Genomic DNA, 26,030 nt, shown 5'->3' with positions numbered 1-26,030 from the left:
CATAAAGGGGAGATACGAGCACATTTACTGGAACATTCAGTTTATGTGCCTCTGCCACTTCTGAATGTAAGTAGGCTAAACAATGCCAGCTGCACAAAACGAGACGAGCATAAATACACATTTGCAGCCTGTTTTTATAAAAATCAGACACTTGTGTCAGTGAGAGAAACATGTAAAACCAGGAAATGTCCTGTTGTGAGAGAGGTGTACTGTGTAGGTCCGGCCACTAGGTGTCAGGCTGAGTTCACACTGACGGTGACGCAACATTCGCTAAAGTAGAGGAAGAGACGACAGCTACCGCACCTTCGACCAAGGTAAGCGAACAAAGACCAAGTACAAAATACTGGATTAATGTTCTACTAGGTGATATGCTGGACGTTTTCTTTACACAATCTTTCTAGTAAGTTGGTTCTGAACTCCCTCGATCGTAATATGTGTTTTTTCAAAGCCAACGACTCAGGCTGTTCAGCAGATAACTAGCCACCTAACGCTGACCAGCTAACTTTTAGCTGTTCGCCTGGTTAACTTCATTCTGTCGAGTGGCTCAAATGGAAATGGGTGTTTTCCGATTGGGGCTTTCAAAATAAAATTTAAAGCGTCTAGCAGGCGTTGAACTAGCGTTTTAATAAACTAGGCGGTTTTATTTTGAAAAAAACCATCCGGTTTAACTTACAGTTTCTCTACTTACTTGACGAACTGTGGAACTTTAATAGCTAACTAGCAAGCTAACTAATGTTAGCAGGTTAAAGCGTTTGTTTATGAGGCTTTAGGACACCGACAACAACGGAAACCTAACATTACAAAGTATATTCGAACTAAAATGACACCAAAGCACGTTAATTATTCAGTTAAATTACTATAAACTGTGAATCCTTAACGTTTTAGGTAGTTTGTAGCACGAAGGGCTACGTTGCAACCGAAACTAACAACTTCCAACTGCAGCTAGCTAATTTAAGTCTCGCCACAGGCTTGATCTCTTTTTAACAGGAGCTGTCTAAACAAGCTAAACTTCATCAGCATTCACGTTTATTGAATAGGATTCAACGCGGTTTATGGACTCGATTACATTTGGAAAAAGGCACTTTAACTTATAGGAGGACAGGTTCACAGGTGTGTCTTTAGAGAAGATAAGCAGATGCCCATATGTACATTGAAACTGTTTTGTTTATCCTGGCCATTAATGTAAGTGAAGATTGAGTAAAGCTGCAGTCTTTCTTCTGCGGTAGTATGTATGCAAATTGACTTTGTGACTGTGGTCCACAAACTGCAGGTTCAGTGGTTTGAGTCTCAGCTCTTCCTGATCGCCTTCAGAGAGACACAAAACCTGAAGTTAATCTTCTGTGTGACTATTGTCACTCTGGATAAAAGCCTCAGTCAAATGACTAAATGTAAATGTTTGTCTGACGTTGATATCAGGCTGTCGTCATCCAGATTCTTTGCCTCTGTTTCCTTAAATAGTGTTTCCTTATTAAGTTGCATTGCATAAAATAGTGAGGCCTTGTTTTGTATTATTAAGGCTGTAAAAGTGGAAGATATTCATTTAATTTTTCTCAACAAGCTCTCAGCTCATGTTAACCTCAAATACAATACGAACATTTCTTTTAGTACATAGCAGCGACTGTCTGTTTTTTACCTCGTTTACATTATATTTTGCATTAAAATCACATTTCAAAGCCGTGAAGGTGTTTTAATGGTCAGTATGAGCAAGAGAACCAGTTACAGTAGGAAAAAACAAGTAGCCCCCAACTATTGGTGAAAGACAAAATTTCCTTTCATACCAATTTAACCATATGACAATTCTTTGTAGGCTCCATATGAGCCTTCCCCCAGGAAAATGACAACTTAACTGTACATATTAACTGCACCTATCCTACAGTTTTTTAATTAATTATCAGCAACAGTTCAATATTCCAGAGTCCAAGTCAAGAAACTTGTTGGTGTACAGCTGGCCTTAACCCCATGTCTGTCTCACAGATCACCTCTACCACCAGTGCTTGCACAAATAAGATTTCCTCATTGCTTCTTCATATCTCCACACTCAGTGTTGTCGACATTGTTCATTTCAGGGAACAGAGGCAGTAGCTTTCCTTCCTCTTTTTCTGGTTCAACTGTCATTTAATTTCATAGTTCCAAGAGCTCAGTGCATAACAACAAAGCCAGTTTTAATAGAGAGGACTATTTGCTCTCTACTCTGCTGCCTCCTTCAGCGGTGTCCCATCGAGCATCTTGCTCCTCAGTGGTAAAGTTTTTAGTGCAGCAGGGATGTATTATACTTTGGATGTACTACTCCCTCTGCCTAACACCTTCATCTACATCATCTGTGTCTTTCCAGGTAAAGCATGGCGATGACCGGCCAGAGCTCGTGCTCCTCTATGAGTAATCACACCAGGGAGCGGGTCACCATGGCCAAAATGACCCTGGAGAACTTCTACAGTAACCTCATTGCACAGCATGAGGAGCGAGAGATGAGGTAACAGCCACAAGTCTCTGATGTACACATGGAAATGTTTGACTGGCTGCACACAGAGCTTTCTCAGCACTTTGCATTGCACACTGATGTTTTGATGACATTTACCAAATCCCAATATAAAAAAAGACTGCTGCTTTTGCTTATAATTCCCCCCACACACAGACTTACACACACTATTTTTTCTCGTGTTGGGTTTGCATCAAGGGTGTGGCACGTATGCGAATTTAGTTAAAGGAAAACCACTTCCTGTTATGACAAATCGGTATACTCATCACTGTCCTGGCTGGGTGATTTTCTTTTTTTAGTGCAGCTTTCAATAACCTGGTGGAAAAAAAGGAGTGCAAAAGTCCATGTTTCAGCAGCAGTTTATGAACATTAAAAAAAGTGGCTCATTGATGGGAATTTTACATCTTTCAAGCCACCACTTTATATAACGGGCCTTCTCTTACAAAGAGTGCGATACTACAGGATGCGTCTACACTTGTCTATAAAATGTCTATAAAACAGTAGTAATGGTGAAATTATGTTTTTAGGCAGCAGAAGCTGGAGAAAGTGATGGATCAGGAGGGCTTGGCGGATGAAGAGGTGAGTGCTGCAACTCCCAGCATGTTCAGATGCATTGAGAAAGAATGTACACTTAAAAGACTTAAAGTTACTTTCACTTCCTGTCTAATCGTTTACTTTTAGATCTCCTGAAATACTACCTATTTATAACAACTTCCTTCAAAAGTGGTTTGGTCCGGTGTCACATCTATTTGATATAGAAATATAGGTATAACTTTAAATGTAGCACTCAAAATTATTTACATTTTTGTTTGGGGTTTGTGCTCTGCAGAAACGTATCCGGCGTTCTCAGCATGCAAGGAAAGAGACGGAGTTTCTACGCCTGAAACGCACTCGGCTGGGTCTGGAAGACTTTGAGTCTCTAAAGGTGATCGGTCGAGGAGCTTTTGGAGAGGTAAACCTTTTTTATGTAAATATTTCCTTGATTCTGGTGCTGTTTTTTGTTTTAAACACAATAGTACTTCATCTTGACAAACGTAGACGTATCGTCTAAGAGCACCACTAATAATACCAAAGCTAATGAGTAATAAAACTCACAAAAACAATCCCAGACTATGGCTGTGAATAATTCTCTTCTTCAAGCCGGTTTTGTGTTTTTGTGGCTTGTTGACAGTAAACATGGCCGCATATCACAGGTCAAGACACAACTCCTTTAGCTAATAGTAGCACAGTTTCCCTTAGCTTATTACAGCAAAGGCACAATGACATTACTTTCAAATGACAGCAGAAAGGACAAGTCACAGCTTTGCCTCTTAGCCTGCTCCTCCAAACTGTTCTTCTTGATAGATTTTGATTTGATACGAGTGTATTTCATTAACCAGCTACTAGTTATTAGTGTAATTATTTGTTTCTTCTGTGTTTACCTTCAGGTTCGTCTGGTGCAGAAGAAAGACACCGGCCACGTGTATGCCATGAAGATCCTCCGCAAGGCAGACATGCTGGAGAAAGAGCAGGTGAGACAGGGAGTTACACACACTCACTCTGGAATGAGTCTTTCTTCCATTGGACATTCCTTTACCTTGTGTGTTTCTCCGTTTATCAGGTTGGTCACATCCGTGCTGAGCGGGACATTCTAGTAGAAGCAGACAGTTTGTGGGTGGTCAAAATGTTCTACAGCTTCCAGGATAAGATGAACCTCTACCTCATCATGGAGTTCCTTCCTGGAGGTATGATCCTTGTTTTATGTCTTGATCAGTCAGGCTCTGAAAACTGTGTAGAAAAAAGTGTGACTCTGACTGTGGTTTCTGCTGTTGTTCCGCAGGAGACATGATGACCCTGCTCATGAAGAAGGACACTCTGACAGAAGAGGCCACTCAGTTCTACATTGCAGAGACGGTGCTGGCCATCGACTCCATCCACCAGCTGGGCTTCATCCACAGAGACATCAAACCAGACAACCTGCTGCTGGACTCCAGGGTGAGTCGTGGTCAAAAATCTTATCTGTCACCATGGTTAATACTGAAGATAGAGCAGTTTTTGGCTTTGGAGGTGGACTTTAAGTGAGTTATTTTGAAAATAATAGTAAATTCCATCATTTTGACATCGGTTTGGAGCTGTGTGTGCTGAAATGATTCCATTAGATTATACACAGTAATAAAATGGACATTTAAATGTGAAGATAATACATTTTTGAATAGAAGCAGCATTGCTACAGCTGTTGTTGTGGTGTGGTATGGGCAGACAGGAGTCACACACTGTCACTGTCGCTGACTCAAGATGAAATTGGGTCAAGCTGAAATTGGCAAATGATTTAACAACCTTGTGGTAATGATGGCAGAGTTCATAACCCAGCTCGAGTGCAGACGGTGATATGAACTCTGAGCTGAATCTAAAAAGGTCAGCTTACAGTAAGACTTTGGTAAGAAGATGACATAATTGTGGAACCTCGAAATAAAACTGTAAACAAGCTCACGCTGTATAAATAACAGTTCACCACCATCCTATAAGTAGCATTATTCCGGAACATGTGCAGTGGTACACTATTTTCTGTTTCATGTCAAGGAAAAGATGAGTTGTGTTGATCACAAGATTGATCAAGGAACAGGATGACTTGATGATGTCACTGTGATGTTTTTTAACATGAATTTATTTTAATTCTCCAGTCTAATTTGGATGCTTTAAATGGTTCTTCAGATGAGCTGGTATTCTCACCTTCCTGAGAAATGTTTCTTTGATAACAGAGTACCAGGAGGTTTTAATGGAAATGCAACTATGGTTTTCGTTTTTGTTTCCAGGGCCACGTGAAGCTGTCAGACTTTGGCCTGTGCACAGGGCTGAAGAGGGCGCACCGTACCGAGTTCTACAAGAACCTGAACCACAGTCTGCCCAGTGATCTCAGTAAGCAAAGTCAGGCAACCATTTTCATTTATTTCAACTGTTGCTTGCATGCAACCTGAGTAGCCTGCAATTAACTTTTGACTGATTTTATTAAAACTTGTAATTTCTTTATTCCCCTTGATTTAAAACTGCTTTCTTGCTGAAGTAATCTGTGTGTAACATTGCTGGCTTCATCAGTGTATTAAGTGACACCTCTCTGTCATTGAGAGCCACTTTTACATTAATGTTCCTCCTCCTTTCATATGTACACATGGTACAAGCATGGGTTTGGTGATATTTGTTGGGAAAAAGGAAACAGTAATTAGACTTATGCTGAAAATAAAAATGTAGCAGCAGAGTGTGATTTCACTGCAGGTCTGCCATCTTAACACAGAAATGAAGATTTAAACCATTCATCTTCTGCAGCTTAGCTCTGCTCTCAATTTGGAGACACACTGTTGGATTCTGTTTCTGTGTGATTGTCAGTACAAATGTCGAATGTACTGCAGCACTGTTGGCTGAAGGAGATGGGGCAAAGGTTGTTTTTTTCTCTCTCTCTGTTCTAATCTTGCATGTCTATCTGGTGATTTAAAGGCACCTTTACATATGAAATGCTCCCAGGAGTAGTAAACATTTTACTAATTGGCAAGTGTAAGAAAAGAAATCATCCGATGCAAATTAATATAAAATGCCAGAAATCTGTCTGATCAATCGTGTGACCACTAATTCAAACATGAAGCCAATGCATTCAAATGCTGTAATATTAATGGAAAGGGTGGTTAAGGTCAGAGGTTCTAATACTGGGATGTCCTGTGTCTACAGCCTTCCAGAACATGAACTCCAAGAGGAAAGCAGAAACCTGGAAGAGGAATAGGAGGCAACTGGTAGGTGTGAGCACAGATCCACATTTATGAAGATTATGTACAGAACATATGAATCTAACCAGCAAAATTTGATTTATCCAAGTCATGCAAGTTCTACTTATTTATATTTTGATATAAATTTTACTCAGTTGAGATTAGTACATTTTATTGGTTCAAATGAAAGAAACACTGCAGGCTGAGCAAGTACTTCATATTTAAAACCTGTAGTTTATTTCCAGGGGAACTTTCCCTTATTGTTAATACCTATATGTAATTAAACACAGTACTTGGAGAAATTGGTCACTATTGGCAATTTTAATATTGGCTAAAAATGTGATATGTGATGTGGTCTCAGGGAAAACATTAAGAGATCACTGCAAAATAATCAGTTTCTCAGGTCTTATCCTTTATAGGATTATATAGATGGGTGAAATGAAGGGGTTTGTTTAATTTTTTTTGTGAACTGCTGACAATATTTCTCCTAAATTATAAATATAACTATTGTTAGTTAAAATGGGGGGAAGGAAATGACAACACATAACACAGAAATTGATTCACTTGAAACAAAGTGATGATAATGTTTTCACTAAAGAACATTCAGAAATCAGCGCTGGTGCTTGTACTTATGAGTCACTTCAAACCAAGAAGTTGAGCTCAGAGAAAAACATAAATAGTTAGTATAGTATAGTTTTTGTCATTTCCTTTATGTTGTTCCTTGTGTCGTCTTCTTCCTGTCAGGCTTTCTCCACAGTGGGAACCCCAGACTACATCGCCCCAGAGGTCTTTATGCAGAATGGATACAACAAGCTGTGTGATTGGTGGAGCCTGGGTGTCATCATGTATGAGATGCTGATAGGTAATGAACCAGAGACACAGTTCAATGGCATCCACCTTGATTGTTTTCTGGAGTTTTAGACCAGGCCAGATGTGACATTTCATGATCTCTTTGCAGGTTACCCTCCGTTCTGCTCAGAGACCCCTCAGGAGACATACAGGAAAGTGATGAACTGGCGAGAGACGCTCACCTTTCCTCCAGAAGTGCCTATATCAGAGAAGGCCAAAGACCTCATCCTCAGGCAGGAACAGCTCTGTTCATCTTTGATCACTCTCATTTGTTCCCTAGTACTTGATACTGCAGCTAGTCCATTGTTTTGAATATTATACATATGTGTTGAACAGGTTCTGCTGTGAGGAGGAACACAGGATCGGTGCTACAGGTGTGGTGGAGATAAAGTCCAATCCTTTCTTTGAAGGAGTCGACTACGACCATATCAGGTGAGCATGAAAGTTTAGTTTAAGTCTGACTTAAGTTATCTTAGAAACATATCCCATCAGACCAGGGTTTGATTTCCTAAAAGCATCCCATACCTGTCGAGTTCCTTTGAATCACCTGCAGAACAAGTAGCACATGCACATAATTCAGCACAACACAGTTTTCTGAGTCACATATCTCCATAGTCACTTCTCAGTTTTTTAAACCATGACCATTCTTTCTGTATTATTTTCTGTATTTGTCTAATATGCTGCAGACTCTGTTTTAGTTGTGGTAGATGTAGGATTTTTTGGACATTTTAGTTTGTATTAAATGTAAAAACAAATGAAAAGGGCAAAGCTCCATCTACAGAAAAGGTGTTCTGTGATTTTGTTGAACAGGTTGAAATGGGAACAAATCAGATTAGATAACACTAACGCTTCACTTGAGGTGTTCAAAGTAATCAAACTGTGAACACATGTTAATTAAACCTGAGAATATTTAAGAAAAGTATTGAATATAAGCATATATAAGCATAAAGAAGGCAGCATGTTGCTTGTTAGTCATCTGTACAGAAATAAATGTGACACAGACCAACAAAGATTTGTCTTTAGAACTAAATTATAGTTAGTTATATAATATCTTTGCCACATGCTGATATAGAGCAGGTCTAATACAGAACTGATGACAGAATAGCTTTTACAGTAGATGATGTGTATATTTATGACTTGCATAACTTACAGGAACCACCACTGCTTTTATTTAGATTTTTAATGTAGCAGCTCAAACTTTACTTTGTTTACTTTCCAGTAACATGAAATATTAAAGTCAGCAGGCTGAATTCTCTTAAGTGTTTGCTGCACATTAGGCTTTGTTTGCATCCTGAACAATTCCAGGTATAAAACATTTGTGATGTTTTACCATTCATGTATTTTTAATATACAGCACAACTTGCAGACAGTTAAAACCTTAACGTGTATTGAATATCATCTTCAGCCTCACAGACAGCTGATGTTAAGAAGCTCTGCAGTTGCTCTAAAGAGCTGCTTTGGGCATGCATTTGTAGAAATGCTCTTGTGAAACCCTCTTAACCTCTAAGATCAATTATAATCAGGAAACTGAGCTCAGGATCTTTTTGAGGCTTCTACTGTAACAAGCAGTCGCCTGACAGGAGCACAGCCGTCAGTCCACAGACCTGAGCTGTAAAGATTCTGTAAGATTCTGAAAACAAAATCACATGACTGATACATCGATACATCATGTTTAAGACGATGCTTCATTTTCTAATTAGTGTAGAATAACGTATACGTAGATTAGTTTTTGAGTTTATATTTTCCTCTTGCTATGCAGAACAGTATTACTCTTACTACTCTTACTACTATTACTAGGACAGAATACAGTACATTTGTTGCTCTGTGTGATAAGCACAGTTTCCCTTTGGTGACCTTTTCTCTATTTTCACTGATCTGTTCCTCAGAGAGAGACCTGCTGCCATTCCCATAGAGATCAAAAGCATCGACGACACCTCCAACTTTGATGAGTTCCCTGATTCAGATATCCTCACACAATCAGGTGCCCTGACCATTTCTTAATCTTTCATATTTTGTGCCTCTGTTGTGATATCTGCATTGGTTGAAAACTTAGCTTTCCCTCCTTCTCCAGCCACCCAGGTGTCCAACCAGACTGAGCACGACCTGAAGAACAAGGACTGGGTCTTCATCAACTACACCTACAAACGCTTCGAAGGTCTGACCGCTCGAGGAGCTATACCATCTTACATGAAGTCAGGGAAGAGATGAACACCGACGGGCTTTTATCCTCCATCACCATGAAACCTGAACGAGTTGTCCAAACACCTGCTGTCTGAAGAACTTCAGCCCTGAAAGGAGAACGCTGTCTGTTCTCTGTGTTACCTGAGTGATGAGGATTATTTTCACACAGGATTTTGCAAATAAGAACGGGGCTAAATCTTCATCCGATGCTTTCCACCGTAGGAACTCCTGTCTTTATTTCTGCGGGTCTTCACTTTCTCTGAAGCTTCCAATGGTACTTTTCTTTTTTCTACTCACACATCAAAACTGAACTGGGAACAAAGTGCTTGGGATTCTCTCCACTTGCCTTTTCCACCTGTGGATTCAGTGGGGTGTCTTCACTCCTGATACCAGCATCATTTATATTCTCTCTCTTCAAACCAGCACCAGTTTGTTGGACGAACTAAGGGCTCGTCTCCTCCCAAAACCAGGACACCCACTTCATTTACGCCCATGGATGTTGACTATCAACTCAAACATTGCATTAAGTTGTCACTTGTAGTGAATCAGGTGCTCTTCAGGGATTCTGTCCAAACGTTGCTTGTTGCTTCGTATAAGAGCTCACAATGAGGCTTCCCAAAAGTGCTGCTGGCTTCTTAAGATGATCTAACCAAAGACTGTGAGCTGAATGATGCTTCTGCTTGATCTCTCTGACACGTCTTCTTCTTCATGGTTTGATATTTGCAAGATCTGCTTGTTTAAAAGCGTGAATAATACGAGGATGATGCATTTTGTGGAACAAACACAAGAGTCTTGTTACATTTTTGCGACGACCCACTTGTATTGAGTTCTCTATAGCACCTTATGTGATGTTTGATCCTCCCCCTGTTCAGTCAGGCCTACTGCTCATTAGTTTGTGTGTTCTGGATTGGGTATTTTTTTGTTTGGACTGGGAAAGTATTGAGTTTGACAGGGGAGAGAAGACAGTATCTCTAGATGCTAACGTCACTATTTCTCCACAGCTGTCTACATTTGACTATTTTAATGGCAAGAACATACAATACAGCTTCCCATTTCAACTCAAATAAAAGTAGTTCTTTTAGATTTAGCAGCTGTTGAAATCAACTTATTCAGCACATCTATTAAATATTATACAAAATGAATGCATTACTATACTGCTAACATGCAGAGCTGAAAGTCACTGCAACCTACAAAGCATTTTGGCATGTCACTGTGTTTTTATGTTATGTTATCTTCTCTCGTTTTTATTTTTGTAATCTAGCAGAAAAACAGGGAACTTGAAGAGAAGGATTATTCTTATAAAAATGTTCCATGTGTAACTGGGTGTGTTTTCCAAAAGTTTGTTTTCAGTGACCTGAAACCAGACTGACCAGAGTTTGTGTGTGAACTACAGACCAAAACGCATTTAGAAAAACAATGTTTTCAAAAATACCCGTGTACTTGTGCTAGGCCTTAGACATATATAGCCTTGTGAGAATAAATTAACCCAGATAAAATTGTGGTTGTTGATGGTGTCAAAATCTACCGCTGTTAATACTCTGTTCCCAGGCGTTTTGTTTCAGTTCTGTTGCAGTTTAAGTCGTCCCTTTGCTTCAGTTACTGCATTCATGTGATGTTGGACTGGTTTGTTTGAACGTACAAGGAGGTGGAGTTACTTTATAAATCCAGAAGCACAGGGCTGAAGATTTTCCAGTAAACAGAATATCCAAAATGCTGTCATTTGAAATGAATGTAAAGTTTTATGGAGATTTTTTTTCTTTACCACAACAATTCCAAAATGCTGTTTGTGTGAATGTAGCCTGGACCATACTGTTTATTTTATTTGTCCTGATACATGAGGTAGAATTATGGAAGCCAAATTCTCCCAGAAATGGTGAAAATTACAAAAAGGTCAAAATGGTAAAAGGTTTTTTTTTTTTTTTTTTTTTTTTTTTTTTTTTTTGTTAGATTTAAAATATGGACGTAATACATTTTATAGTCAAACTGTTGTATTGTTCTATTATAATTAGTATTACATTTCATCATTAGTTGCCTAGTCAAAAGTTAAAATTGTGAGAGAACTATGTCAATGTCAATTCTTATTAGCTTCATTTTCAATCTAAATTATGAAACATTATCTCACCTTAGTATTTTAGACTTTATTTTGTAGTTTCTTTGAGTAACACGTGTTTTTTTTATTAGATTGTGTAGTACATCATAATTTCGACTTTGCATATCTCACAATTTTAACTTTCTGTCATAATTATCTTATGTCATAACAGATTTTGACTTGGACCATATTTATTTACTAGCTAAAAATCTGGCTCATACAATTTAAACAGTAACTTTGAATATGGCTTAGTATTTTGTAATGGTGACATCAAAAAATCAAAATTTTGTTTTCCTTAATTTGAACTTTTGTCAATCCCACTTCCATCTTTTTTCTTTTTTTGTTCTGGCAGGAATGAGCTTCCATATAAAACGGTTCAATCTAAAGGTTTTTCTTACTGTCTGTAATATAAAACTTTATGTATTCGGGTAGTGAGTAGATGACGCTCAGCACATTGTAACACATTAGGAAAGCACGCAGTGGAGCTTTTTTCTATGGCGCGGGTCAATGTTTTTTAAAACAAACTGGTTTTGAAATGCTCCTGTTACGCATGTTTTCACCAAACCGCCAACAAGTCAGCTTAAAGCAATAGAGCACATTGAAAGACTTGTTGCTGGTGATGCCGCTTTGTTTGTTTGTGTGTGTGTGTGTGTGTGTGTGTGTGATTTCAGACTGTAGGGGAGGATGTGATAATACTCAGTAAATCAATGCAATATTGGCTTGTTTGAAGGTCTGTATGTTTTCTACAAGTAATTCTCAGATGTGTGTGTATGCTTTGCTTGCGTCATTATGTACCACATGTGATCTGAGAGTAAGACGTGATGGGTTTTGGGGAAGGTGGGTGTACATTATTTAAACCACTGTTCTCTTTTTAGCGCGTGGCTGTTGTATTTTCTGCAATTTGACAATGAATTACTCTGCACTTACTGTGTTGTGTTGTGTTGTGTCTTCCTTCACAACATTTAAATGTAGAATAGATTTATTCAGTCGACGTTTCCTCAACCTGTAGGTGTGGCACAATGAAAACTTTAACACCTTTTGAAACATTATGAGCTATTAGGTCATTAGTTACAATCTCTAAATCAATAATATAGTATCTACTTTTACTGATACAGTTATTATAATTCAATGCCACTTCCTATGTTGACAGCACAATTAGCCATAATAAGATTGGCTGCTAGTTAAATCTTTTTTTAGTTATTAAAAAAGTTAAAACTCTCTGAAGAACTATTCTGCAGTTACGAATGCTAACCTGCAAATATAAGACTGAAGCCAAACATGATAAACAAAACTCAATCTGACAGCTTAACTCAAGTGAGGGACATGAAAAATTGAAATTTAAAAAGTTTTTAATTCTGTAAAAACCCGTTTGGTTCATACAAAAGAGAATTGTGGTCCAGTACGGGTCCTTAAGACACATCTGCAATCGCTTTGGGTAAAATGACTAAATGTCAGTTTAATTACGGCCTATAAAAAAATTAAAAGTTCAATTCAGAGTTTTTTCTCGGATTTCTGAGGGAAAAATGTCTGAATTGTGATTTTGAGTTTGAAGACTTAGCTCCGTCAAAACTTCAGTAATATTTTTTGATACCTGTTGAACGTGACCTTTACCGGGGTTATTACTGCTCCTCTCTGGCCAATTAAAACCCGGCATTATCAGAGTGGGCGGGTTTGACCTTTGAACTTTAAAAAGGTTGTTTGCACTTTACGCTGCCGTTGTGTTAGCTAACGCTAACGTTAGCTCCCGGAGTCGAATGCTGAAAATATCCAGATTTTGTGATGTGTTAAGTAAAACAAATGGCAGTTTTTTAGATAATTAATACGTCAAAGTAAAATTTTACAGCAAGATATTTAAAGAGGCTGCGGATGTGAGATTGATGTACATGCAACAAGTGACGAATTAGCTAACGTTAGCTTAAAAGAAGCTAAGACAACACTGGGCTTGATTCAGCAGACTCGATTTAAACTGGATTTATACTCGATTTAAACTGGATTTATACTCGATTTAAACTGGATTTAAGTTGGATTTAAACTGGATTTATACTCGATTTATACTGGATTTATACTCGATTTAAACTGGATTTATACTCGATTTAAACTGGATTTATACTCGATTTAAACTGGATTTATACTCGATTTAAACTCGATTTATACTCGATTTAAACTGGATTTATACTCGATTTAAACTGGATTTATACTGGATTTAAACTGGATTTAAACTGGATTTAAACTGGATTTAAACTCGATTTAAACTCGATTTAAACTGGATTTATACTCGATTTAAACTGGATTTAAACTGGATTTATACTCGATTTAAACTCGATTTAAACTCGATTTATACTAGATTTAAACTTGATTGAAACTGGATTTAAACTGGATTTATACTCGATTTAAACTGGATTTAAACTGGATTTAAAGACTATCACTGGACTGCCACATCACCTGCACCTGATGAAGAGCTGCAGCGTCTCCGCCACAAGTCGTCCAAGGTAAAATGCTGATTTAGTTTGATATAATTAATGTTTATGCCTTTGTTGTGTTATTTGTCACTATGTCATACTTTCAGAATTTCAAGGCATCAATTTTTATAAGTAGTTTAAAATTTAGCACTGTTTACACTACACTGTTTTCTTAGAGCTCTTTTAGAGCACTGGCTTAATACTGTAAGTGGTACTTTTATTTATAGTGGAGGTGTTTTTTAGGGAAGTACTTGTACTTAATTGATTACACTTTAATTAATACAATGTGGGTTAATGAGATTTGTAAATCATTGCTCACTGTTATATATTGATTCTAGACAGCTTTTTTTAGAGTTGGGTTGTAAATGTGTGAGACCAGTTATTGAGCTCATGTTGAAACAGATTTTACAAAGTGGCTAAAATTGAGGAGAACATTAAGAGATCACTGATGGGGAAGCATATCTGTAAGAAATGACTAATGGAAAGAAAGAGGATTGAAAACTACTTTGTGAGTTCAAGTAAAACTACCAGGATTGTTAATAAAAACCTAAATGAACAAGATTCTGATGTACGTAGGACTGCGTTTCTCTTCTGATTCCAATTTAAAACGCAGATTATGACTGTGTTATATCAGCTTAGAAGTATTAACCCAAAACCTGTTGTAAATAATGTCTTTGTGGCCCATAAAACTTTGACACTGGAAATATTTATTGACATGATACTTAAAAAACACAAAGTAAGAAATATTTTATTTCTGAACAACTGAAGGAGAAACAATCGCACAGTTACATGAATAAAACACAAATGGCAGTCTGACAGTTGGGACATCACTGAAGTCACAATAAGATCATTATCCATTCAGTCACATGGTCTAACAGCCATCATCCAACAACAACATAAGCACAGTGGGTTTTTACCAACTCTCTGGGGAGACACTTGAATGCAACACAAACTGTATGATGGAATTCAAAAAGGTTTTTAGAACTTCTGGGTATTCAAATAAAATTTAACTTTAATACTGTATAGATCTACATATGTCTGTTTTAGTTTTAATGTACGACTTTACAACAATGGGATTTCCATGCATTTCTTACATATATATATATATATATTTATATTTTCTTCCCCCACAATTTTAAAATATTTTTTCTTTTAACTTAAAAAAATAGCAATACTTTATTAGTCTCAGCAAAACCAGACAAACTGTTAATGGACATTTTTTTTTATTGCAAAACTTTTAGATGCAACATGTCCTGTATAATCTGAGCAGCTTCTAAACTGAAATGACTTCATATAGAAATAAAGGACAGTTACTACTGAGGGTGAGAGGACAATTACTGTATATAATAACGGGCTGAGAGTAATAACTGAAAGTAATTTAATATCAGACTTTACAAATACATGAAAGATTATCATTACATTAATACTTTATTAATCTGTTAATGTTTTTGTGTGTTGTAGAGCAGAGGGTGAAGCAGCTGGTCGAGGAAGTGTCCAAGTAAGTCAACATTTCAAAAGCAGTTTTAAAATAAGAACATTAGATTTGTTAGATGTTGCTGTGCTACAATTACATTTTGTTTTTTAAATCCCTAAAATAAAATAAAAGTAGTAAACAAAGAGTGAATAGAAATGACGTATGTTTTTCCTGGAAATGTTTTGAAAATATTACACACAACATAATTTTTCAATTTAGAATTTAAAACAGAGCGTTAATAATAGTTTGTTTGGTAAAAACTAGTATAAACTCTTATTGTTTGTAATGCCATGTGTTTCAGATTACATAATGTGCTTTTAAACTTTTATTGCCCTTAGTGCACAAAATCTACAAAGTACAAAGTCTGTAATTTCCAGGTGAGCAGAGGTGTGAACACAGCAGGTAATAGTCTGGAGTAAGTTTAGGAGTTAAACTTTCTGCACTTGTATAGCGCTTTTCTACCTAGCTAGTACTAAAAGCGCTTTTACACGACGTCTCATTCGCACACACTCTCACTGATGGCAGAGCTGCCATCAGTGCACTGTCTCATCAGGGTCAACTTGGGGTTCAGTATCTTGTCCAAGGACACTTCGACATGTGACACCTCCTAACCCTGAAATCAAACAGACTATTTCCCAGAGTAGGAACATTCTGTATGTCCCACGGACCTTCGCCTGCCGTTTGCTGCATGTGTGAACGCACAAGTCGGCGCAATGTCCATAGTCTGGAGTGCATATGTGAAAATAGCTCTAGATACACAAGCTGATGTTTTAGCCACCCTATTTACACAAATGAAGGTGCCAAAACATTAGAACCACCAGAGCTGCTGCATTGGATTGCATTAAAATGTACAGGTGTAGCTAATAAAGGGGCAGTGAGTGTACAGTGGTATTATTATTTTTTTATGTAAAGCCTGTGCAACCAGACATGTGATAGGTGCTCTTACAGCAAAGACAGAATATCAGATTTCTGGAGTAATGTATTTAATGCACACGTCAAGCAGCTGTCATTAATCTGCTAGAGGCTCCCAGGAAAGGAGAAATGTCTGCTACCGTGTTGGTTGCGGTTCAGTGGCACGAAACTGTGGACATCTGTGTTGTGGTTTTGGTTTATTTCAGAACGGTTACAACCCTCGTTCCAGTACTGGTATCACGTTATTCACTAAACAGAACAGACCCATATTTAGGTGACTCTTGGTTTGTTTAAATACTGACATTAAAATTATTTTAATTATTCCTTGGTCTATTTTAGTTCTAACTTTATGCAGCTTTCTTAGATTACATTTTATTTATCGTCTCATCCTGAGCTCAGATTAGGTAAAAATAGATGCATTATTATTGCATTTTGTGTCTTGAAGGCAGCATGAGTTTGAATACACACAATCAACTAAAATACAAATACTGACAACACAAGGCAGACTGTAAAAGTGAAACTCTGTTTTTATACAGGTGGACCAGTGAATGATCCTTCCATCATTGTTTCACAGACCTGGGATCAGCTGTTGGACACTTCTTGTTTCAGCCAGGTCACCTGATGTAAAGGTAAGATCTCAAGTTACCTTGAAATTAGCATTCATGGCTACAGAAGCTGTTCAGGAAATTCAATCATTTTAACTTAACAGGACAAAACCAGTGTGTTAAATTAACAAATCCTGTCCTGTATGCTCTGTTTGTTTTTAAAGTGTGTTGTACAGTTTTTGGTGTATTTCAGTTTTTCCAGCCACTGATTTCTGTAATTATGGAAAAAGGCTTCTCATTGATAACTTAACACAATTGGTGCAGATTGTTCAAACTCTACAGTACCCACTGCTGATTACCTGGTTATGGTGTGTTTGGCCAATCACAATGTGCAGGGATGGTTTGAAAACAAGCAGGCTTGTGGCCCTGAAGGACCAGGATTTGACACCCTGGTGTTGACTGATGTACAGAAACGGCTGTTTCATCCATTTAAAATAGAAACATTGAACAAATTGCACTGCAAACTGTTAGGAGCTTGGAAATAAATGGAAATCAGTGGCTGCTTGGAACAAAATACACCCACATCTCTAAAACAGAAGCATGTTTTACAAATGATTTGTTAATGACACAACTGACCCACTGGGTTTCAGCCCAAACTGTTAATTTTGTCTAATAACTTACTATAAACATGTACAATGTTTGTGATCAACTTGCATTTGATTAAATATCAAATGTACATAGAAATGTACATAGTGTAAAGTATTTTCATGAATCCCCATAGAGACAGTGAAACCTCTACTCTCATCATGACTTTGTCTCAACCTGAATTAGTTTAATCATCTGTGCCGTAGACCTCCACTGCTGTCCAAAAATAATTCAAAGCACATCAGCAAGTTCCACCTCTTCACTGTGTTTTGTTTTTGGACAACACAGGTCTAAGATGAGCCGACAGTCATCACCTGCGAGTAGAGGCCATTTAGTTTTTAGCGTCTCGGCAGAGTTTGTTGACATGATGGTTAATTTAGAACATCAGTAAAATCTCATTCAACGTAAGATTCGCACTAACAAGATGAGTAGAAAGTTACAAAAAGAAAAAGCTTTGGGGTAGAATCAAATATAAATTAATATACACAAATAAACAACAGACAGAAACCAACAAAAAGAAAATGAGAAGTTTTCTCAGAACTTGTCTGAGTAACTATCATGTAATAATACAAAATATTTACCCAGAACAGAATCACAGCTTAAGCAATAAGCCGAATAAGCTTAATTACATAATAAATTATATATTATGTGGTAAAACAACAGTATTATCTGTTTATAAATCAGATTTAATACATATTGAATAATAACTTAATAACCTGTCATATTAAACGTACGTGCTCTTGAAGACTGATCAGAAACACAGTAAGCTAGCTGCAAACAGTGATTAGCTTGTTAGCGCAGAATGTAACTTTAACTGGATTTGGCGTTAGTCTGGTAATAAATCTAAAATGCATGATGCATGTTCCCAACTTTGAGATGTAGTGCAGACTAATTTAGTCACTATGGCAGAAATCCAAAATGTGTGGCTTTCGGCTAGTACCCATAGGCCTCAACAGCTGAAGCCATGAAATCAGAGTAGTGAAGCATATTCACAGATTGGGTTGTTGTAGTGAAGAACAAAGTACTGTATGTTTTACAGTTTCTGAACTGACCCAAATTGTTATATTAATCCAACATATTGTAAAGACCAACCTCTGTCCTCATCCCACTGAACCAAAGGCCCTGTAATAAAAAGGTAATTGGCACTCAAGCTGCGTCCATGCTGCTCCTGCTACATCCAGATGACAGCAACAGAAACTGACAAGCTGGGGGGGGTCTTTGGATCCCAGGAGATGGAGGTGGTGATTATGATATGTCGTCATTCGTTAAAGGACGGCAGGGACGTCACAGGCACCCGGCGGAAGAAGAAGCTGGATCCTCGGAATAGGAGACCCTGAGAGGAGGCAACACAAACCAACTTTAAACGCTTCTTCAGTTCAAAAGGAGTTTTATGTACAAGGGACCGGTTCAAGCTATTCAAGAGACGAGGCCAGGACATCTGTCTGGAGCCTGTCAGGCTCGTTCAGCATCTTTCATTGATCCTTGTAAAAATCCTCTGGACTTCTCACCAACCACTAAAGCAAAAGCTATTAGAAGCTGAAATGTTTGTCATTAAATAAAACATGCAGCAGAGCAGGCAGGGGCTGGAGAAGCAACATAACATGTCCATAGACTCAGTGATGGATGCATTAGGAGATGAAAACATGTTGCTCGATTCACTCCTATTAAAGTGGCTCAGTGGCAGATGGCCTCCTCCTTCACAGCTCAACAACAAAAGGTTCAGAAATGTCTCATAACAAGAACAGAGAGGACTAAACAACAACAATTAGAAATTTTGGTTTAATTTTCAGAATTCAGTTACATGTTTATTATTGAAGATTTAGGTCAAGGTGGTGGGGTGCTTTGTCCGCCCTAGTTTCATACATGAGTGTTTCAGAACGTTAGTAGAACTAAATCTAATGCCGTTATCATTAACAGTTGTCAATAATAAACATAATTTATTTATGAGCTGCTTGTTTGTTGTTTTATTGATTATGTTACTGTTCCAGGATTTTTATGTGCAGTTATTCCTTCACTAAGAGACTTTGTGGTAATAACAGGAAAGTTTGTGGTCTGCAGGTGGAAGAGTGGATGAACAGAGTGAAGGTACCTTTTGGCTCAGGTGATCCCAGCAGTGGAGCCAGGACTTGAAGATGGGAGAGTGAGGAGGAAGACCGGCAGCCAGTCTGACAACACAAAGCACAACCATTCAGGGCCGAAGCATCAGGACTGTATCCCGAATTTAACAAGTGTGGATATTATCAGCAAGAAATTCTGCAAGTATATTATCTGTAAATGTTATTTTATTTGGAATTTGAAAGTTTAAATACAAGCCAACATTAAGTGACAAAGTTAAGTTAGGTTATGTAACTAAGAGATTTATATTTAAAAATAATAATGTACGATTTGTCAGCTGTGTGAAATAATTCTAGTATGTAAAGACACTTCCCTCCAAAAGTATTAACAGTGAGGCCAGTTCCTCTATTTTTGCTGCAGACTGAAAACATTTGAGTTTGACATTAACAGATTAATATGAGACAAAGGATTCCAAAACATTTCAGCTTTTATTTCCAGTTTTTTAAGTCTGGATCCGATAAACAACTTAGAAGACTGCACCTTTAGTTTTAACTCACTAAATCCACCTTTAGTTTTAAGATTGACTCACCCACAGTTGTTGACTGCCATTAAATCAGCCACCAACATGAACGGATATGTTAGAACGCTCACTGCAATCTACAGAAAAACACAGCATTAATCTGAAGTAATGAAACTCATGGAAAAGTCACTGAAATAACGGTTTAGATGTTTGTTAACTTACACCCATCACAAACTTAGTGTAGCTTCTTACTGCTGAGGCCTGAGTGAACTGCAACAGAAATACGAAGAGAGAAGAGCAGGTGTCTTATTAACAGGAAATTCAACTGAATTACAACTGAATTAAACTTTAATTTTACTGAGATGATGAGATGTTGAGTTTTCATGATTTCCCAGCATCTGACCTATGTAAATTGTGGTATAACTATAAAATGCCAGCGAGTATCTGTGCAGAAGAGGGACTTACGTTTTCATCTACAGCGTAGGTGTTAATAAAGTGAGCCAGGAGGTTACAACACCACAGGAAGAGCACCTCTCCAAGCACATGGGGCATGAGGCCACTGCCAACACACAAAACACTGCTCAGCCTGGTGAAGGTTAAAGATCTGGGTACAGGTCAGTTGAAGTAATGTTAAACATTAACAGTGAAATTTGAAGTATGACTTACACATAGAATCCAGCAACTCCTTCCTCCTTAAAAATCTTAATAATACAACTGAATATGCCGCTGTACAAGAGACACAAACCGCATTAATGTGCAGAAAAGTTATTGTACAATACAGATCTGTGTTTGTGTTCTGTTGTTTGAAGTAGCAGTTCATTCAGCATTAGCAGAAAGGAATACATGCACTTACTCCACAGTTACTTCTAGTCCTGTCTTACTAAATGATGCCAGAACACTTCCTACTACTGCTGTTTCAATAAAGGAACAATATGTAATATATTAAATAGCATAATGACAGTCATGTAATTAAAGATTAAAGAAACAATGCTACAGTCTGTAAAATCAAACCAATAAAAATGTTTGTTCTGGAGAGAACCTCTCTGTTTTGACCCCTGTGATTCTTCCTACTGCACATTTACAACATCTGGACACCACAGGTTGTCAGACATCAAACTGCTTTTTCAAGACGAACCCTAACCTGGAAAGTTTTCTTTAACAGTTCATCACAAGCTTCACTTTAAGTAATTAAAAAGTTCAGGTACTGTGTGGTCAGTGTGCAGACAGTTTATCAGGGAAGCAAGTATTTGAGGCACAGCTGGTGAAGTGATCCAACTTGAGCTGACCAGCACTAACGTTCGGTCAGTCCCATCAGAGGAGCAGACGGACCTGCACTCTCCACCTCCTACTGTTCGTCCAGCTCACCCTCTCTGCATCTCATATCAGCAACACCTGACGAGCTGCAGTACGTCCTTACTTCATAACCAAGATCAGCACAATGTGCAACAGGTTCTCAGAAATAAAACTATCCGTTATTATTATTATGCTATCAGAAGCCTGGAAAGTAGAAACTCCAGCTTCAGAGTGCGTACTGGGTCACAGCAGCTGGTGTTTGTTTTCAGGATAACGGGTTAACAGTCACTGCAGTACTTATAACCAGTCATGCACAACAGCAGTTTCCTCTACTTGGCAACTCATGAGCTTCGAGTCTGGGGAGGAGTAGCGGGGGGGGGGGGGGGCAACCCTCTCAAATATTTTAAATTTGGCCTGCAGTACCCCCTTTAAACCCTTGGTGTCAGTGCTACACATTGTTCCTTTAAGCTAGTGAAACAATGAGCTTTACTCTGGACTGTTTAGTCATAAATATTGACTATATTATAAATACTAAGAGGTGAAACTGCATTTCGAGAAGAAATGTTGTGCCATCATTATACAAAGACTTACCCGTACTTGACCTCTCTGCCAACAAACTGGGCCATACAACGCACCGACATAACTGGCAAAGGAAAAGAAAACAGGTGATCAGCAGAGGAGGGAACATTTGGTCATGCTACAGGACATTCAGCCAAGATATGCCACATGTAATACCATCTTAAAGGCGACTGCATGTCAACATAAAATACTGTAGGCAGCACAAAATAGAAGGTTGAATCCCTATAAATCTATTTCTCCACAAAAACACCAAACTTCTACTGATGTCAGCTTTTCTAATATAATAATTGGACAAAGCATAACAACTGAAAATAATTTGTAATGGACTTTTTTTATGTATATTTTGACATATAATTGAAAAGTAACCATAAAATATCTTAACAACAGTCAGTAATTATAGTAATGAGCTCTCGTTTCAGTGAATCAAGCAGAAATCGCTTCCTGAATACAGTCAGAGATCACAGGTAGTACACCTGCTGGTCCAGGAGCTTTGCCCTGAACCATGATCACAAAAGCAACATAAAAAACGCTTCACTCTTATTGGAAATAACAGGAAAAACAAGCAGCGCTCTGTCTGATCAGCACCTGAACGACAACGTACCGTGAAAAGGATGAGTGGCTACTCTGGACAGGCACTGGATGATCATCTCTTGTGTGGTCTGGAAAGAGGAAACATTTTCAAGACACAGTCTGATGCAAGCTTAAAAAGATTTGTTTCAAAATAGGCAACAAAAATAAAATGCAGCCAAACAAACATTTTATCATTTATATATAACAAATATCCAATAAAACTACTATGCTGTATTTTTAATTCATAAATACACTGCAGTGACAGTTTGTTTTCAGCTATCTGTAACTAATTATCTAGTCTAATAAATCCTCACTCAATAAAATACCTAAGTCCTGAATATTATATATTCTATAAATTAAATAGAAATCAGTATTTGTTGCTCACTGATCCTCTATTACTGCTGAGCAGGTGACCTCCACCTGGCACAGGGAGGGGCTGATTTAGGACTGTGAAGCTGCTGTCGGACATAGTCCAGCAGAACCTGCTCAGTTATAAGCTGCACACCTGTAAATACATTCAACTTTCACTTTAGCGTGTTAATATATCACTTTAGTTAGATGTAAATCAAAGCTGCAGGGTGCTGCCACAGATCAGTGGCTGTTTGCAGGTTATCCATGAGAAGCCCACCTCTCACCTCTTTGACCACTTTCCTGAGTGAGGTCTGTTGGTCGTCTCTCTTGGACTGAAGCTCCACCTGCTGAATAAAGAACTAAAATTACTTTGACAGACTTTTTTCCTGTAGTGAATCACACTCTCATCCTCAGCATTCTGTGCCAGATATAATAGACCTCATTCACAATCCACTCATATGAATGTACTGTATTAGTGATTTAAGAGAACTTATCACCTGTTTTCACATTTTTAAAATGTTCACTACTGTTGAACATTTTAATTCATTTGGAAAAGTCCATGATTGTGAAAGAACGGCTGATTTTATAACATGAAAACTGATCAGAAATACAGTGTAGATATAATGTAAATGACAGCAAACATTTGTTGACGCATTGTAGTTCACTTGGATTTTTCTCAGTGTGAAAAGAAACCAAACCAAGAGGAAAATGCTCTGAGTTCACAAACTCATAAACCTTGGTGTGTCCAGCTGAATCCAGTTCTAAGATGACTCTGCCCTGGTTTGAGTAACCAGTGAAAGAATTCTACACAACCTACTGTGAAAACAAGTTCAGGTGCAGTGTAAGTAGCTTCTGCAGACGTGTTTTAGTGTTATTTCACTGACTCAGACACTTGCACTTCTTCATAATCGATTTAAGTTTATAACAGGTAAGTAACATTTCACATAATGGATCCAGTTATGGATTAAAACTAATACATCTCCAAAACACAAAATGTTTAAGACCCGTATAGAGTTTTACCTGTCTAACTTTGCCCCTGACCACAGTGGAGATGACACTGGATGCGATACGAGGTGAGAGACCACGGAAGAGTCCTGTCTTTCCATCAACCTTCACAATGTGCTGTGCTGAAAACAAATTAATTTCCCATCAACAATTGCTCTTCAATATGTTTAGGAACATAAATATGTTTGATGAAATGATACGACAATGATTAATTTCACCTCACTCACCATAGGAGAAGAAGCCAGGCAGGTATAAGACTCGTCTTCCAAACATAGTTGTGCCCACCGTCGGGGGAAGAGGTTCATGTCCCACCTGGAAACAACAGAGTGAGATTAAACAGCTGTTTGGAGAATGGCTGCTACTTAACGGGTCTTTCTGCACAGAGTGGTAAGACCTTCTGAATAAGACCTTATAGGATCTCTTCATCTATTAAAACAGTACGGGTTACACAAATAGTCTAAGGAGACTGATCAGAGGCTCAACCAGCGTCTATCTCAACTCCTCTCAGATGCTGCAGTTACCAGCAGTGACACAGGCCTCAAATGTCTCTGAGAAGACCATCTCTGGCAGCTGAAGACTCATGTTAACCTAACTTTGTCCTTATCACACACTGATCAGCCACAACACTGAAACCACAGACAGGTGACGTGAAGAACAGTGATCACGTCACTACAGTATCACCTGTCAAGGTGTGGGAAGCAAGGAAACAGTTCTTTGAGCTGTTGGAACCAGAAAAAACAGCAGCATAAGGGTCTGAATGTAGTCTGAGACAGGTGGTTTTATTGTTGTGGTTGATCAGTGGACAAGAGCTCATTTAACAACAGCAGGGACATTCACAGCAGAGAAACCTGTCTGAGTCTTCATCTAAGCACCTGACTGTAGTTTTAGGATGTCTCAATAAACACACATAGATAAATATTTACAGCCCAGACCGATCATTTCCATAAACTATGCAGCACACAGCAAACCACAAACTAACATTACAAGACTGTAAATAACGAGCCCAGGCTCGGACAAGCTGAATGATTACATGGGGACAGACTAAAAACAACACAGCTAAGGCTACTGTTAGCTAGCCAGCTATGTTAGCTACCTGTATTAGCAGCTTCACATACAGCAGCGGGTGTGTGATGGCTGTTACCCCCGCTCCCAGCAGCAACACCGCGGTGTCCACATCCACGGATGTCCGCGTAGTGTCCGGCTCAACACCGGCTGCTTGACCGGACAAGTTTTCCACCGATTCCATCGTTAACTACCGTGAAAGAGGCAAAATGTTCATCCCCGGTCGGCATCAAGCGCTAGCTAAAGCTAACTCAACTTCCGCTACGGCCTTCAAAATAAGATTCCGTGCTTCAAGTTCTATTGTTACTGTTCCAGCGAATTCAAGTTCTAATATTCATCTTAGAGACGCAGTGAGACCTCAGGGGGGTTTTAGTGCGATTTCAGAACCTGTTCTAAAATTAGCAGCTTATCATCGGTCACAGATCCGGTGCGGAATCAAAACACATGGGCGGAGTCTGGTTCATGATAAACACGTGGTTTTCATCTAATCTCACAGAACCAGACACTACATGTAAATAAACACCTCTTCTAATGCTTCACCCAAAAACAAGTGTAGCACTATGTAGTACTCTACGGATCAAGTGCCTCATTAATAAGGTTCGTGCAGAAATCGAACATGTTTAACTAACTGCAACAGAGAACAATCCAAAAACCTACAATCTACAAATAAAGCAAATGTTTGGGGGCTGCACACTAGTGGATCTCTACTTTTCTAAAGGAGAATATTTTAACTGAACTAATAACAAATAATGCAACATGATTTTGAAATTCATGAGGTCAAACAAACCCATCCATTGTCAACATCATGCATTTAGATTTTTTGTTTTTAATAAATTACAACCAAATAAAATCAAATTCCAACAGCTGGGACGTGAGCTACAAAACCTTTTCTCTACCACGAAGTCCTCGAGAGAGGACAGGTCACACCAACACCTAAATACCAACCACATGTGGGGAAAAGTGACAAGGACAATCTTGAAAAACAAATAAGAGAGAAATAAAAAGAGTGTAAGAAGGAGTCTATTGGATCCAACCCAGGTCACAGGTCAGTAGATGATCCAGAACCAGGGAATGTGAGTGAAAGAAGACGATGGGACGAAGAGGAGACAAGTATTAATTGCAGTTAATTTGTTTTTTCATGTCAGTATCTGTAAGTCAAAATGAAATTATACTGCCACTTCGAACAAAACATAAAAAGTTTATATTTGCTAAGACAAAAAGAAACACAGTCACA

The 26,030-nt window shown here is 38.2% G+C and overlaps 2 protein-coding genes and 1 long non-coding RNA gene across 7 annotated transcripts; 2 read left to right on the top strand and 1 right to left on the bottom strand.

Annotated features, from left to right (window-relative positions):
* Positions 1–254: 254 nt before the first annotated feature.
* LOC113167287 (serine/threonine-protein kinase 38) lies at positions 255–12,253 on the top strand. 4 transcript variants are annotated; one of them, XM_026367767.1, is made up of 14 exons: positions 255–314; positions 2,333–2,470; positions 3,004–3,055; positions 3,306–3,428; positions 3,904–3,987; positions 4,077–4,200; positions 4,296–4,450; positions 5,269–5,371; positions 6,173–6,234; positions 6,952–7,069; positions 7,166–7,289; positions 7,393–7,488; positions 8,943–9,037; positions 9,128–12,253. In XM_026367767.1, exons 2-14 carry the CDS (start codon positions 2,340–2,342, stop codon positions 9,262–9,264), a joined length of 1,404 nt encoding a protein of 467 aa, XP_026223552.1. In that variant the 5' UTR covers positions 255–314; positions 2,333–2,339; the 3' UTR covers positions 9,265–12,253. The 4 variants fall into 4 exon arrangements, with proteins under 4 accessions (XP_026223552.1, XP_026223549.1, XP_026223551.1 ...); XM_026367764.1 differs by having other exon boundaries at positions 5,269–5,380; XM_026367766.1 differs by lacking the exon at positions 255–314 and adding an exon at positions 382–400 and having other exon boundaries at positions 5,269–5,380.
* A 775-nt stretch (positions 12,254–13,028) lies between these two features.
* LOC113167290 lies at positions 13,029–17,278 on the top strand. The gene is made up of 2 exons (XR_003299271.1): positions 13,029–13,815; positions 15,247–17,278. It is a non-coding gene; the product is annotated as an uncharacterized LOC113167290 (long non-coding RNA).
* LOC113167289 (mitochondrial carrier homolog 1-like) lies at positions 15,919–25,232 on the bottom strand. Of its 2 annotated transcripts, none has more exons than XM_026367768.1 (12): positions 24,828–25,232; positions 23,962–24,046; positions 23,750–23,856; positions 23,014–23,076; positions 22,410–22,467; positions 21,821–21,872; positions 20,603–20,662; positions 20,402–20,495; positions 20,159–20,206; positions 20,006–20,073; positions 19,451–19,526; positions 15,919–18,694 (listed from the first exon to the last, which is right to left on the bottom strand). In XM_026367768.1, the coding sequence occupies exons 1-12, from the start codon at positions 24,978–24,980 to the stop codon at positions 18,620–18,622; spliced, it is 939 nt and encodes a 312-aa protein (XP_026223553.1). In that variant the 5' UTR covers positions 24,981–25,232; the 3' UTR covers positions 15,919–18,619. The 2 variants fall into 2 exon arrangements, with proteins under 2 accessions (XP_026223553.1, XP_026223555.1); XM_026367770.1 differs by having other exon boundaries at positions 23,014–23,073.
* Between the last annotated feature and the right edge of the window lie 798 nt (positions 25,233–26,030).

This window comes from Anabas testudineus, chromosome 7 (assembly GCF_900324465.2).
Source record: "Anabas testudineus chromosome 7, fAnaTes1.2, whole genome shotgun sequence".
In the NCBI taxonomy this organism is placed as follows: domain Eukaryota; kingdom Metazoa; phylum Chordata; class Actinopteri; order Anabantiformes; family Anabantidae; genus Anabas; species Anabas testudineus.
The sequence above is the reverse complement of the archived record's forward strand: the minus strand, read 5'-3'. Positions and strand labels throughout refer to the sequence as shown.

Coding starts and splice junctions, on each gene's coding strand:
- LOC113167287 (XM_026367764.1), top strand. CDS start 2,340: ATGGCGATGACCGGCCAGAGCTCGTGCTCCTCTATGAGTAATCACACC. Junction 4,451..5,268: donor ACCTGCTGCTGGACTCCAGG/GTGAGTCGTGGT, acceptor TTTTGTTTCCAG/GGCCACGTGAAGCTGTCAGA. Junction 9,038..9,127: donor AGATATCCTCACACAATCAG/GTGCCCTGACCA, acceptor CTCCTTCTCCAG/CCACCCAGGTGTCCAACCAG.
- LOC113167289 (XM_026367768.1), bottom strand. CDS start 24,980: ATGGAATCGGTGGAAAACTTGTCCGGTCAAGCAGCCGGTGTTGAGCCG. Junction 23,857..23,961: donor GCCTGGCTTCTTCTCCTATG/GTGAGTGAGGTG, acceptor ATTTGTTTTCAG/CACAGCACATTGTGAAGGTT. Junction 20,074..20,158: donor ACACTAAGTTTGTGATGGGT/GTAAGTTAACAA, acceptor GTTTTTCTGTAG/ATTGCAGTGAGCGTTCTAAC.